Source organism: Leptonychotes weddellii, chromosome 7 (genome assembly GCF_054177405.1).
Source record: "Leptonychotes weddellii isolate Sample4059 chromosome 7, ASM5417740v2, whole genome shotgun sequence".
Taxonomy (NCBI): Eukaryota; Metazoa; Chordata; class Mammalia; order Carnivora; family Phocidae; genus Leptonychotes; species Leptonychotes weddellii.
The window spans coordinates 102,802,113-102,815,147 of NC_138375.1; the positions used below are offsets into that span (position 1 = coordinate 102,802,113).

General features: G+C 43.3%; 1 protein-coding gene across 5 annotated transcripts in view; it reads left to right on the forward strand.

The window, feature by feature from the left end:
- The first annotated feature begins 2,432 nt into the window (after positions 1-2,432).
- The window catches only part of MIER3 (MIER family member 3), a 39,894-nt gene continuing 29,291 nt past the window's right edge, over positions 2,433-13,035 (forward strand). For 2 of the 5 annotated variants that reach the window (XM_081826856.1, XM_081826857.1), the window contains exons 1-2: positions 2,433-2,507; positions 12,687-12,711. In XM_081826856.1, the coding sequence (XP_081682982.1) occupies positions 2,448-2,507; positions 12,687-12,711 (85 nt within the window). In that variant the 5' untranslated portion in view covers positions 2,433-2,447. Of the gene's footprint in view, positions 2,508-11,104; positions 11,234-11,631; positions 11,844-12,686; positions 12,712-13,035 lie in introns of those variants that run through there. The other 3 variants (XM_081826859.1, XM_081826858.1, XM_006740374.3) reach the window with 3 other exon arrangements.

The window sequence follows — 13,035 nt, forward strand, 5'->3', positions numbered from 1 at the left end:
AACTGATAGTGCACTATCAGCCCCAAGATTCCTTGTCAATATTTGTCTCTAATTACCAGGACTTTTTTTGTCTCATTTTCCATTTGTCAAGTGTGCCAGTGGTCTAGCGCAGGTTCCCTAGAAAACAGAGCCTGAGGCAAGGATTAAGTGATGATGTATTTGGGGATAATTGGCGATGGCAAAGCCATGGCAACAAGAGTGAGGAAAAAAGGAAGTTAAACAGGGAAGGACGGGAAGCAATGCAAGGTGGTGCATAATTATGTTGGTCATTGTTTCATGAAAAAGTCACAGGAGGCCCAGCAGGTGGGCTGAGCAGGTGTGGTCTACTCAACCACACTGGACATCTCAAGACAGGTTGCTTGGAGAACCAGTACCCCAGAGTCATCCATCCAAGGGAAAGAGAGAGGAAATTTAACTGCCTGACACTCTTCAGTCTCACGTGTCTGCAAATTTGTTTCATATAGAATCAAAACTTTCATGTTTCTGCCCTACACCATCTAGCCCCTCCAGTAGTTACTCAAGAAGCCAGATTCCATGCTCTGCAGCTGGTGTATTGTCCGAGTACAGAAGTGGCAGAAGAAGCCAGATACCAGCATGCAGTTCCCTACACGGAGTTGGTCATCCATGGCAGAAGCTGTGAGTCTGAGAGGCAGATTGGGTGGAAAGAATCTGAGGGGGGCACATGTTATGGCTTGAATAGTGTCCCCCCAAATTCATATGTTGAAGTTCTAATTCTATAGTACCTCACAATGTGACTGTATTTGGAGATAGGGCCTTTAAAGATGTGACTAAGTTAAAATGAGGCCATTAGGGTAGGCCCTAATCCCATCTGATTGATGTCCTTCTAAGAGGACTTTTGGATACACAAAGAGACACCAAGGATACGTGCACACAGAGGGAAGGCCATGTGAGGACATAACAAGAAAGTGGCCATCTAAAAGCTAAGGAAAAAGTCTTCAGGAGAAACCAGACCTGCTAACACCTTGGTCTTGAACTTCCACTCTACGGAACTGTGAGAAAATAAATTTCTGCTGTTGAAGTCACCCAGCCTGTGGTACTTTGTTATGGCAGCCCTAGCAGACTAATACAGCTCATAAATGCTTCTGATATAACCAGTTCCAGAAAGTCCTTTCTATGTCTAAAAGTTCTGCCAAAGAATAGGCTTGTTCTTGGGGCACCTGGGTGCCTCAGCCAGTTAAGGGTCCTAGTCTTGATTTTGGCTCAGGTTGTGATCTCAGGGTCATAATATCGAGCCCCATATGAGGCTGTGTGCTCAGTGAGGAGTTTGCTTGACAATCTCTCTCTCCCTCTGCCCCTCTTCCCCACGTGCTCATGCACTATCTCTCTCTAAAATAAATAAATAAATCTTAAAAAAAAAAAGAATAGACTTGTCCTTGCACACTTTGACATGGTCATTTTGGCTAGAAATCCACTCAGTGGTGGGGAGGATTCATTTGTGTGTAAAGATAAGTGTTAGGGTATAAGTATTTCAAAAGCTGAAATACAAGTTGGTGCGTGAGGAGAGCTGCTTTGCATTGTAGTTTTGTAGATCCCAGCACAGCGAGCTCAATATGTCCCTTCCTCTTCCAGATGGAAGGCCAGGTAGAGCTGAGGTGGCTTGTGTGGACGAGGAAAAACTTGCAGTTCTGGATGAGTGGAGGTTCCAGAGGGAATGCAGGGGGTGAAAGCCAAGGAAGCATGTTCCAGTGAGTCATAAAAGTAAGGGGGCCCTGAGGGACATTACTCTGTGCTGCGATATCACGGGGAGTTAGGCGTTTGAGGTGGGGGAGGGAGATGGACCACAACAAGTCAGAACAGGTGAGCAATAGGGCTGCCTGAATGCACAGTGAAGTCAGAGGGCCCGTGTCCCTGGCTGGACTTCCTGGTACGTGTATTGCATGGGTGGGCCCAATCCAACCAAAGGCCAGGAATGGAAGTGATTTGTAAATGGATTAATGAGTGAATGACTGCTGCCTCTAAAACACCCTTCCAAATGATGCAGTAGGACACATTGCCTATTACCATCATATTGTATACCTTGGGTCATTTGGAAGTGGCTATAGTTGAACTAGATCCTCATTCATTCATTCATTCAACACATATTTACTGTGTGTGTGCACTATGTGCCAAGTGGTGTGCTAGGCCAAGTGTATTCAAAGAGGGACTCGTTGGACACGGTCTGTGCTCTCTCGGCTTGCTATCTTTTAAGCACTATATAACTCAGATTATTTTACCTAACTGAATGATTATTACAATAAGTTGGTAAGGTACACATTTTTTCTTTTATCCAGTTTCATGTCTTAATCCCAATGGGGTCCCTTAGTTTAGCATGTTTTTTCCTCCAAAAGAGTTTTCTTAGTCTCATTCATAATTACCAAGATTTCAACTAAATGCTTTTTTTTTTTTTTTTTTTTAGTAGTTCTTGGTTTCCCCATTGACATCTTGATATGAAGAAAAGAGCTCTGGCAGCTTGGTGCCCAAATTTAACTCTGTCATTTGCAAGCTGGGTAAATTTTAATTTCTGTTAGTTTCTATATCTATAATATAGAGATAATATCCACCTCCAAGGTGGTTGAGAGGATTATATGAAATAATATGCACTTAATAGGTACTCAATAAATGCTTATAATGTGGAATCATACTGCATTTACATTTAGTTTGTGCAAACTAAATGAAGAAAAAGAAAGATAAAAAGCTATTTAAGTGGCATACTTTTTGATATTCCTGAAACATTTCATAATAATTATTTTATTTATTTATTTAAAGATTTTATTTATTTTGAATTAATCTCTGCACCCAACGTGGAGCTCAGACTCACAACCCAAGATCAAGAGTTGTGTGCTCCACCAACTGAGCCAGCCAGGCACACACATAATAATGATTTTAAATTTTATTTATTTATTTACTTTTCTTTTTAAGAGAGAGTGAGCACAGGGAGAGAGCGGGGGGGGGGGGACTCTCAAGCAGACTCCCTGTTGAGCTTGGAGCCTGACAAATTGGGGCTTGATCTCACAACTCTGAGATCATGATCTGAGCTGAAACCAAGAGTTGGATGCTTAACTGACTGAGCCACCCAGGTGCCCCTATAATAATTTTTTTTTTAAATTGAACTGAAGAGGGCGCCTGGGTGGCTCAGTTGGTTAAGCGACTGCCTTCGGCTCAGGTCATGATCCTGGAGTCCCGGGATCGAGTCCCGCATCGGGCTCCCTGCTCGGCAGGGAGTCTGCTTCTCCCTTTCCCACTCCCCGTTTGTGTTCCCTCTCTCGCTGTGTCTTTCTCTGTCAAATAAATAAATAAAATCTTTAAAAAAAAAAAATTGAACTGAAGAAAGAAAGCATTAGGAAACTACCACACTGGAAGTAGACATAAAGCCTCTCAAAAAGTCCAATGGAGTCAATTTTCCTTCAGTAATAGGTATCTCTTTAGTTGAACACCAGATGAAGAAGTTGGCTTGTATTTGTAGGCCATGCTATACCTCTGCCCCCATACCTTTAAACACCAGAATTACACTCAATACAGCAAGATGCTCACATTCTGAAAAGCCAACCAAGAGTATAGAAGATGCAAGTCTTTCATCTCAAGCTAACACCAGAAAATTCATTCGGGGGATGGAGAGCAAAGTCACTGGTATTCCTTAAATTGTACATTCTTTCTTCAAGATAATTTATAAGTCTAGTTCTGCTAATACCCTGGGAGATGATAATGATCCTCCATTGAGAGAAGACCCTGTTTATCCATGCCCTGTGCATTCCATTGCAAACCCAGTTCTCCAAACTGGTTGCCTGTTACTTAGTGCTGAAATTCTGAAATTGTCAAGTTAAGCTTTTTTAAGACTCTTTCTGGTTTCCATTCTAATACAGCACAACATAGAATTACGAAGCACTTGTCAGTACTTAAATAGTTGTTTTGTTCAACCTGTTTTCTGTTTTGGTCAATTGACCTAGAGAAGTGAATTTTTTTTTTTTTTTTTTTTTTTTTACAATTAGAGTTACTAAGATATAAGAAGAAATCTTCATGGTGTTTTTTTATTTTTTATTTATTTTTATTTTTATTAATTTTTAAGAGTTTATTTATTTATTTGACAGAGAGAGACACAGTGAGAGAGGGAACACAAGCAGGGGGAGTGGGAGAGGGAGAAGCAGGCTTCCTGCGGAGCAGGGAGCCCGATGTGGGGCTGGATCCCAGGACCCTGGGACCATGACCTGAGCCGAAGGCAGATGCTTAACGACTGAGCCATCCAGGCGCCCCTCACGGCGTATTCTTAGAAATACACCTTAAAATGAAGGATATATAATAAGCTAATAGAACTTACTTAATGCATGTTAAATCTTCCTGTCATATATTTTTTAGGTTAAGCATGGTGTGAGGAATGGAGTATTTTGGTCCTTGTTGGGATTTTTTGATATCAGACAGTATGTTGTGGAGTGTAGATAGTGAGAGGCAGAATAATTTTCATTTAGTGACTTTATTTTCTCTTCTGACCACTGTCAAAAAATGCATTGCTCTTGAAGGAGGGCTCTGGAAAGACAAAGTAAAGCCAGCATTGATAGGCAATAGTAAATACTATTTAAACAAGTGTTTTCAATAGTTTCAATATACATTGTAGGTCATGTCTCCGAAAGGAAACTGAAAATTTTCTTCAGATTTCTATATATCTATGAACACTTGATAAAACTCACAGATAAAAATCCTTATGTCACTTCATCTTGTGATATTTTCCCACTTCCTATTAAAAATAAAAAGAAAGGCTAACTCCTGGACTGATTATTTTTAGCAGCACATACCTTTCTGTATCATCAAATATTAAGTTTGAACACAAATGAAATTAGCGGAGTATTTCTGATTTTTTACTCCTAATTCTTTTTTTTCCAAAGCAAACACCAAAGTTCAATACATACATGTACACATTTGCCAAAGGATTACTGTGCCTTTTACCACATCCCTTGCAATATAAATAACTTATCAATTTTAGCTACACATTACATTGAATGAAAATAAATGAAGTAATGAGGAACTGCATGTTGATTATTCTTTATAACTTATGATACAGTGAATAAATTCTATTAGATCTTACATCATTTTAATCTTGAATTGCCTGCTTTTAGTAATCTATTTTATAGTAACATGTTTTGTGATTTATTACCCAGTGGTTTTTAATATGCTTCAAAATATGATTTAACACACTCATTAGAATTGGAAAATGAAGTCAGACTTTCTCTGAAAGAAAGCAAATCTGACCTGGCAGTTTGGTTTGACAAAGGGGACAGTCTTTGCTAGTTGGGTTGCCTGGCAAATATTTTCCACAAACTGAATGGGCTGAATCTACAGCTCCACGGTTTTGACAAAAATATATTTAAAATATGTGACAAGATAAAAAGGATTTTTTTTAAATATTTTAAAATTTTATTTTACAATTTTATTTTAAAATACAATATTTTAAAATTGACAAGAAAGTATTAAAATTAAGAATATTTCCATTTTCCCTCCCTTTTCTGAGTGTATTGGCTTAAACATGTGCCTCTAAGAGAAAAAAAAGTAACCACTACAATCAGTCATTTGATAAGTCTTGGCAAAGTCTTTTTTGGTATTCATCAAGATTGAAGTGAATTATAGTGAAGAACCATTAAGGACTGGGTAACAAATCCTTTTGCAATAAGGTAGTTTTTAAGTCTTCACTTTCAACAAAATTGAAGACAATCAAAATAACAGTGTAAGATTATTAACAATAATGTTTGATGGAAGATCACAACATGATATATTACCAAGGGTTCAAAGAATTCAGTGATGGTTTAACAACAAAGCCCTTATTGTATGTATATGATTTCTCAGAGTTTATTTCTATACACATAAAGAATGGAACCAATGTTAAACTCGTTCTCATTCTAGTATTCTGTAAAATGTATCCACAGGTACATGAACTAATTTTTTTAAGGTCCCATTCATCTTACTAAGAGATTGATTTCAGTGCAGTTTTGATTTTCGTTCAATAAGCTTTAATCAAAATGTGTAATACAGGTATATTGTTTTGATCAATTGTGAATTAATAATAGGACTAAAAATAATAATTGGACTGATAACTTAACTCTAGAGGGAAATTATTAATTTTGAGTGTCAATTTATAGAGATATTTTTTGTTGTAGAAAAAGATAGTAGGGCATCACCAAAAAACTTTTAGGCTTGGGGCGCCTGGGTGGCTCAGTCAGTTAAGCGTCTGCCCGTGGCTCAGGTCATGATCCCAGGGTCCTGAGATTGAGCCCCGCATCGGGCTCCCTGCTAAGCGGGGAGCCTGCTTCTCCCTTTCCCTCTGCTGCTCCCCCTACTTGTGCTCTCTCTCTCTCTGTCAAATAAGTAAATAAAATCTTTAAAGAAAACTTTTAGGCTTAAGCATATTACACTGGGATAAAATAGGATGGGAATATGAGTTCAGAGAGAAAAAGGAATTATAAAATATCCAACTGTTAAAGAAGAAATATATTCTCTATTTATAGAAAAGAATGATGGACATATCAAATTGCTATGGTATTTAGATTCCATTGCATACATTTTATTTTTTAAAAGATTGATTTATTTATTTGAGGGGGGTAAGGGCAGAGGGAGAAGGAGAGAGAATCCCAAGCAGACTCCACTCCAGGCTGGATCCCATGACCATGAGATCACGACCTGAGCTGAAACCAAGAGTCAGATGCTCAACCACCCAGGTGCCCCCCACTGCATACATTTTAAAGTGTTAAATAAAGGCTTTTTTTTTTTTTAATTACCACCACTGTAATACATTGGGAAGTATATCCTTTGCAACTCTTTAAACTTAAAATGGAAAAATTAGATGTCAACTTGGATATGTGCAAAGGGGTATAAATATTCACAATTCTTTTGAGAATATCCCTTAAATTTAAAGTTACTGAGTTGAAGATCTAATTTGGATCACCTTACAAAGGTGTGTTAGCCTGATGCCTCCATCATATTTTAAGGACAGCCTTGACTCATGGGTCAAATAGATTCTCATGTCTGTGGACAGGTTCTCGTCTTTGTAATGAACTAAGGATTCATTCTCTTTTCATCTCTGTGAATACTCTTTTTTTTTTCTGAAGAGCATCTCCCTTCTGTTAGCAATCTTTGCTTAGTCAAAACTTATTATAATGCATTAGTCTTCTCAGAGACTAGTCATTCATTGTAACAAAAAAATATTTGAGTATCTCCCAGGAGAAATGGATATATTTAGAAAAAATGCAAGTAGTTTAATCCAATGGAGAGCTGAATTGTTGGCATTACAGTCTTATCTGAAACCATTTTGAGAGGTAATATTGATTGGATATTCTATGTTAGGGTCTGCAAACTGGAAGCTCACAGCATGATTTACTTAATGTGACTTATTTGGCCTACACTGTGTTTAAAAATTTAATTGACAAGTTTTAAAAAACAGATTTCATAAAAATATGACTTTCTAGTTCTTTTTGGAAAATTGAAATGTCTGGAAGCACTGAGCCCACATCCTTATAAGGCAAGAGCCAGTCTAAGTTTGTGGCTGCCCCATTTAGGCAGGATTATTATCTATTGGTTTGCTATTGCCCCCATTTTTGCCTTCATATTAACCTACTTCACCCATTCATTATGCCTGCCTAACTACCATAGACATTAACATTGGATAGCCTATTATTTTCCCTTGGGTTAGATGGAATCTGTAGAAAGCTAAATATTTGCATTGCATTATGGTGGCCCTATTAAAACTGCTTTCAGTAGGTCATACAGCCATATAGTACTCTCAACTTTCATGGATGGTCACTGAAAGAAATAGTGTTGTAAAACCTGCTAATGCATTTGAGTGTCTGGTAGAGGGTATTTCCTTCTACATTACTATGTTACTGTGTAGCTCAGGCAAGATATTTCTTTTAAAGTGTGCTGAAAAGCTTTGTTGCCATTGAAGAATTTGTATATTTCTCTTCAAAGACAATGAAAATCAAACAATTAATTGCAATTATTTATTTATTTGCTTTTTCTTCAGAAAGCTGCAAGCCAAATTTATGGTTTAACTCTCATACTGTGTTACATCTCATTATCTGAATATTCTTGTTCTAACTTTTTCTCTGGCATTAACCTCCTGGTCCTCATTTTTCATATTTACATTTTCTTATTTTACCTATTTTTTGTAAAATGTCTGAAAGTACACATTTATAAACTTTTCTTGATTATTTCTTTAAAAAATTTTTTTTTATGGGAGAGAGAGCGCGTGCACAAATTGGGGGAGGAGCAGAGGGAGAGGGAGAAGGAGAGGAGAATCTCAAGCAGACTCCCCACTGAGCGAACAAGGAGCCCCACCACAGGTAGGGGGGTGGGGAGGCGTGATCTCACAACCCTGAGATCATCACCTGAGCCAAAACCAAGGTTGGATGTTCAACCCACTGAGCCACCCAGGCTGATTTACTTCATTTTTAAAGATGGCTGGAGGATCTGTTACATTTTGGTTCTCCTTAAAGGGTTACCACGGTTTCAGTTTTGAGTTTTCCTTCCTCTTGTTCCCATCCACCACATACAAGAATACAGTTACACTATAAGCTTTTGAGAGACAAGGAATCTTACGGTGATCCTATAGTGCCCAGTGTCCAGCATAGGACTTGTTCTCTATATAATGCCATCCGTTGTGTAGTGACAGAATAATAAAAACAACAGTAAAAAGCGATTTTTTATTCCACTCCCTGGGACAACGAGACTTTTTTTCTCTACCAACTCCTGGAAGTCTTGTCATCAAAAAGAATGAAAGATCCATGTACATAGGTAGACTTTACACACTTTATCGTAAAAGGAATGTGTTATGTAAGACTAGGCAATAAACTTTTTCTCTAGTGATTAGAAGGTGAGAAAATAGCTCTGCTTCCTTAAACTGAAAATTTATTTAGCTTCACTATTTTTCTGTGAATCCTTATTTAATACCCTGGACACAGACTACATAAACTATGAGAATATAAGCAGTCAAAATTACAAATGCCTATATGGAATCTTTACAGTTTATTTTTTAAAAAAAGTATCTGCAGAAACTCTACTAAGTTCATGCAAATGAATGAGTCTCTCTACCTCTTGGACATGGCAGAATGGAATCTAAGACAGCATTTATAGTTTGGATTAGCCAAGTTTTGCTATGAAGAAAACATTTTTCCTAGTATTAAGTACAAGGCAGGCTGCTAGAGACACTTTCTTCGTGATTCAGATCCTTGACTTGGTCTGTGGTGGCTCATGCTGTGGGCAAGCAGATCAGGACACTGTTTAATGGCTCTGTCCACAGGGCATGCTCACTGCAACATTTCTAAAGTTAATCACTTGCACATAATTTCAAGCCATTTTTTTTTTAACTTTGAAAACTCTAAACGCCTCATTGAGGACAGTACATACAACGTGTGCCAAGCCTCTGGTTTCAAAGTTCAGCTTTGGCTGGACAAAAGGTCGAAAGATATCTTTCACAGCAGGGAAAGTGTAATTTTCCATGTCTTTACGATGTTTTGAAATGGTTGAAGTGATTTTCCCCTAAAATTTCCATAAATAAATAACATTTACCAATGGAGTAACTTTAATTTTTAAGATGCCTTGGCCAAAATGTTGAAAGTAACTCTTTCCCCTCCTATCCATAATCCAGTCTTCAGCCTCAGCCTCTGTATGTTCTCTTGGAGTGGAGAATCAAAGGTGACCCCAGCATAAAAGCAGACCTGTCGTGTGTGGATTAAAAGTATGGAAAGTTTCAGCTTCTAGAAAGGTTCCCAACTTGTGAGCAAAAACCTCAATTCTGTCATTTAATATGACATGTTTTAGCAACAATTGGGAGAAGAACTCTGATGTCCGAGATCACTCTCCTCTGCAAGTCTCTGTAGGGTCCTGCCATACTTTTCTGAGTATTTGCATCTGCCTTATCCATGGACCTTACAGGAGACTTTTCTCTTCCACATTTTTTAACTTTCTTTTCCATACATATTGTTATTTCTGGCTTCCTGCCTCAAGACAATCCTATACCAAGTCGACTTGACATAATGACTTGAACTTGCAGGATTTACTTCTGTGGGCTACCCATGACTTATTAGTGAATGTGTGTACTTTGCTTAAAGTTGTTCAGTGTGGATATGGATCTGCCAGGAGTTAGACTTACCTCTCCCAATGAAGAGCAAATGGCCAGAAGGCACCTGTAAGAGTAGGTATGTCTGTTAAGCCTTGTTCTCCCTTCTCCACCCATCCACTTGCCCACAGGACTAGTTTTCTTTTTGACCCTAAGCAAATGTTTGGCCTTCTGGGGTGGAGGTAGAGTTTTTGAGACTCAATTTAGGGCCTCGGATATACTATTTTGCTCTTCTACAGGCCTATCAAGTGTGTACCCCTGGGTCATCCCCTGGACTATTTAGTAATTTAATAACCCCTAGGATTGTTCTAATTTGGGGAGTACATTTGCAGTTTATATTTTATGAATGTCTCCTCTGAATTGTGCAAGTCTCTTCAAATTCTTTGCCTTGTCGATCTTTTGCCCATTCTTCTGTACTGTCGCTATCTTCCAAAGCCTGTGTGGCAAATGACCACTTCCACCGGCCACTCCAGGAGCCAGGATATGCCGGTTTGCACCCCGCATTCCTCAGGTCTCTTCGGGGAAACCGCAAAGTGCCTGGTCGCTGTCCTCTCATTCTGGACTGACCCTGCCGTCCATCAGTCACTTCTCCCATTTTCCGGGGCTTTCTCTTGTCCATCAGTCTACTGCATCGATCACTTCCTTTCTTTTCACTTGGGGACGTCTGTCGAGTTGTCCCTTCACGTCTCCTGACGGCCTCCCCCGCGTCCTACCGGACTAGAGTGTCCGTCCGTCGAGTCTCCGCTGCCCCGGCCGGCTCTTCGGCCTCGACTGCCTGGACGTGGGTCCGTCCCATGCCCGAGTTTCCATTCGTCCCCCACTTGCCTCCAATTCGGCAGGAACTTTACTCCAGCCGAGAGGGGAAGGGCGGGTGAGCGCCGGTGCGAATCGGGCCGTCCGCAGCGAGCGCGGGGCGCGGGGTGCGGCGTGGGGCTCCGGGCGGGGTGGGCGTGCGAGCGGGCCGGGGGCGTCGCGGGCCGCCCTGCCCTATAAGGGACCGAGCCGCCTCCGCCGCCGGGCGGGTGCCGGGCGGACCGCGGCGGCGGCGGCGGCGGCGGCGGCTGCGATTGGCTCAGGCGCCCCATCCGGGGACTGGGCTCGGCGCTGCTCGTTCGCCCTAAAGGTACCAATATGGCGGAGGTGAGCGGAGAAACCGGGCAGGAGCGGCCGGGCTAGAACGGGCGTCCGGCGGCCCCCCGCGCCCCCGGAGCCGGCGTGGGGGATCCGGGGTCCTTCCCGCGGCCCCACGGGGGAGCGGCGCGGTGGGGCGGGGGCTGCGGGGCGGCAGCGGGCCGTGGCGGGGCCGGCCGGGGGGCGGGAGCGGGCGCGGGAGCGGTCTCCCTTCGGGACTAGGCCGCGGCGGCTCCGGCCCCGAGCCGGCTGCGCGACGGGGCCGGACCGGAGGTGGCGACCGGCGGCAGCGAGCACCGGCCTGGGGACGGCGCCGTGCCATGCCCCCGGGCAGCTGACGCGGGCCGCCGGAGCCTCCGCGCTGCTTTCTAGGGCCAGGGTGGGTGGAAACCGGCCGAGCCCCCCCCTCCCCCCGCTTCGCGGCCGGATTGCAAAGCGGGGAGCGGGCTGCGCCACTGTCCTGCGGGAGGAGTGCTCTGTGCCCCCGGCCCACCGGGTCCGGGCTGCGGCGCCAAGGAGCCTCACGCTCCACTTTGCTCCGGGCACCGAGGCAAGCGGGATGTACGGCCGCCGAGCTTCGCGGGATGAGAGCGGGACTCCTCGCCCCGCAGCCCTGGAGGTGGGGGAGCCCCTGGGTGTGAAGGGGGCAGTCCAAGACTCGACGTTATCTCTGGGGGCTCTCGGTAACCCCACTTTCTTCTGGGCTGAAAGAGGGAGGCAGGGCGAGCAAAGCTGCCCTGGACGTGTCCCCCGGGACTGGTGAGCTGGGGGGAGGGGGTGGCGCAGCAGGAGCCCCTTCGGCTGCAGCTCGCTGGGGATAGGGGCTCGTTGGCGGGCCTAGGGAAGGACTGAACACCCTGGAAGGAACTAGCATCTCTGGGACTGAGGGGCCGCGTCTCCAGTTTCGGGAGAGAGAATGGGGGGTTTGCGCTTTGGTTTGGGGGCGGGTGTCCAGTTTCGAGCTGGCCTGCGCTCAGGTCAGAGGACAGCCTCGGAATTGGGGCTCTCGGGCCCCAGAGGTAGACTAGGTGCTCGGAGGACGATTCCCTTCCGGGAAAGGGTATTACTTTGGGAGGTGTTGTTTGGGTCCGTGGAGAGCCGGGTGGGATTTGGGGGATTCCCGAGATGCCGGGCACTGGGGACCGATGCCGTGAGGCGACTGCTCTGGGTTTTGCTTCTCCGCTTTGTAACTTGCTGAGTTCCAAGGGGCGGCTTGGAGTTGCCTGTTAGACTCTGGGCTTCGTCCCGGGTCTGCGAGTTTGCACACTGGGGACTCGGGGAGGAAGGCGAGGCAGCCAAGAGGGGCCCGAAAGGGGCTGGGAGCGACTGGAGCGAAGCTACGTCTTGTACTTTTGGCAGCTGCGGAGGAGCTCTGGGCTCCGCCTCCTCTGCGCCCTGTTGCCTGCGCTGCCTCTTCCCCCCGGCTGCGCGATCTAACCGCACGTTTTCTTCTCTCTTCTAGGCTTCTTTTGGAAGTTCGAGCCCAGGTTTGTCCTATTTTCTTACCTCTTCAGTGGGTCCCAGAGGGTAATGTGGGGGGCTCAGAGATCTATTTCTAAAGGTTTTCGCACAAAAATTTGTCCTGCGAGTTTTTTCATTGTTTTTAAGAGTTTCAACGTACATTTTGGTAATTCAGTTGTTCGAGGAAGGAACAGTTACACTTTTCTCTTTTTTTTCATACTGAAAAAAATAACTAGTTACAAAGCTGCTAACAGACAAGTGTTCTTTTTAAGTAATATATCTTCAGTTATCACATACCGTTTTTTTTCCTCCAAGCCTGAAACAGGTAATCTCAAATTAACTTTCCACTA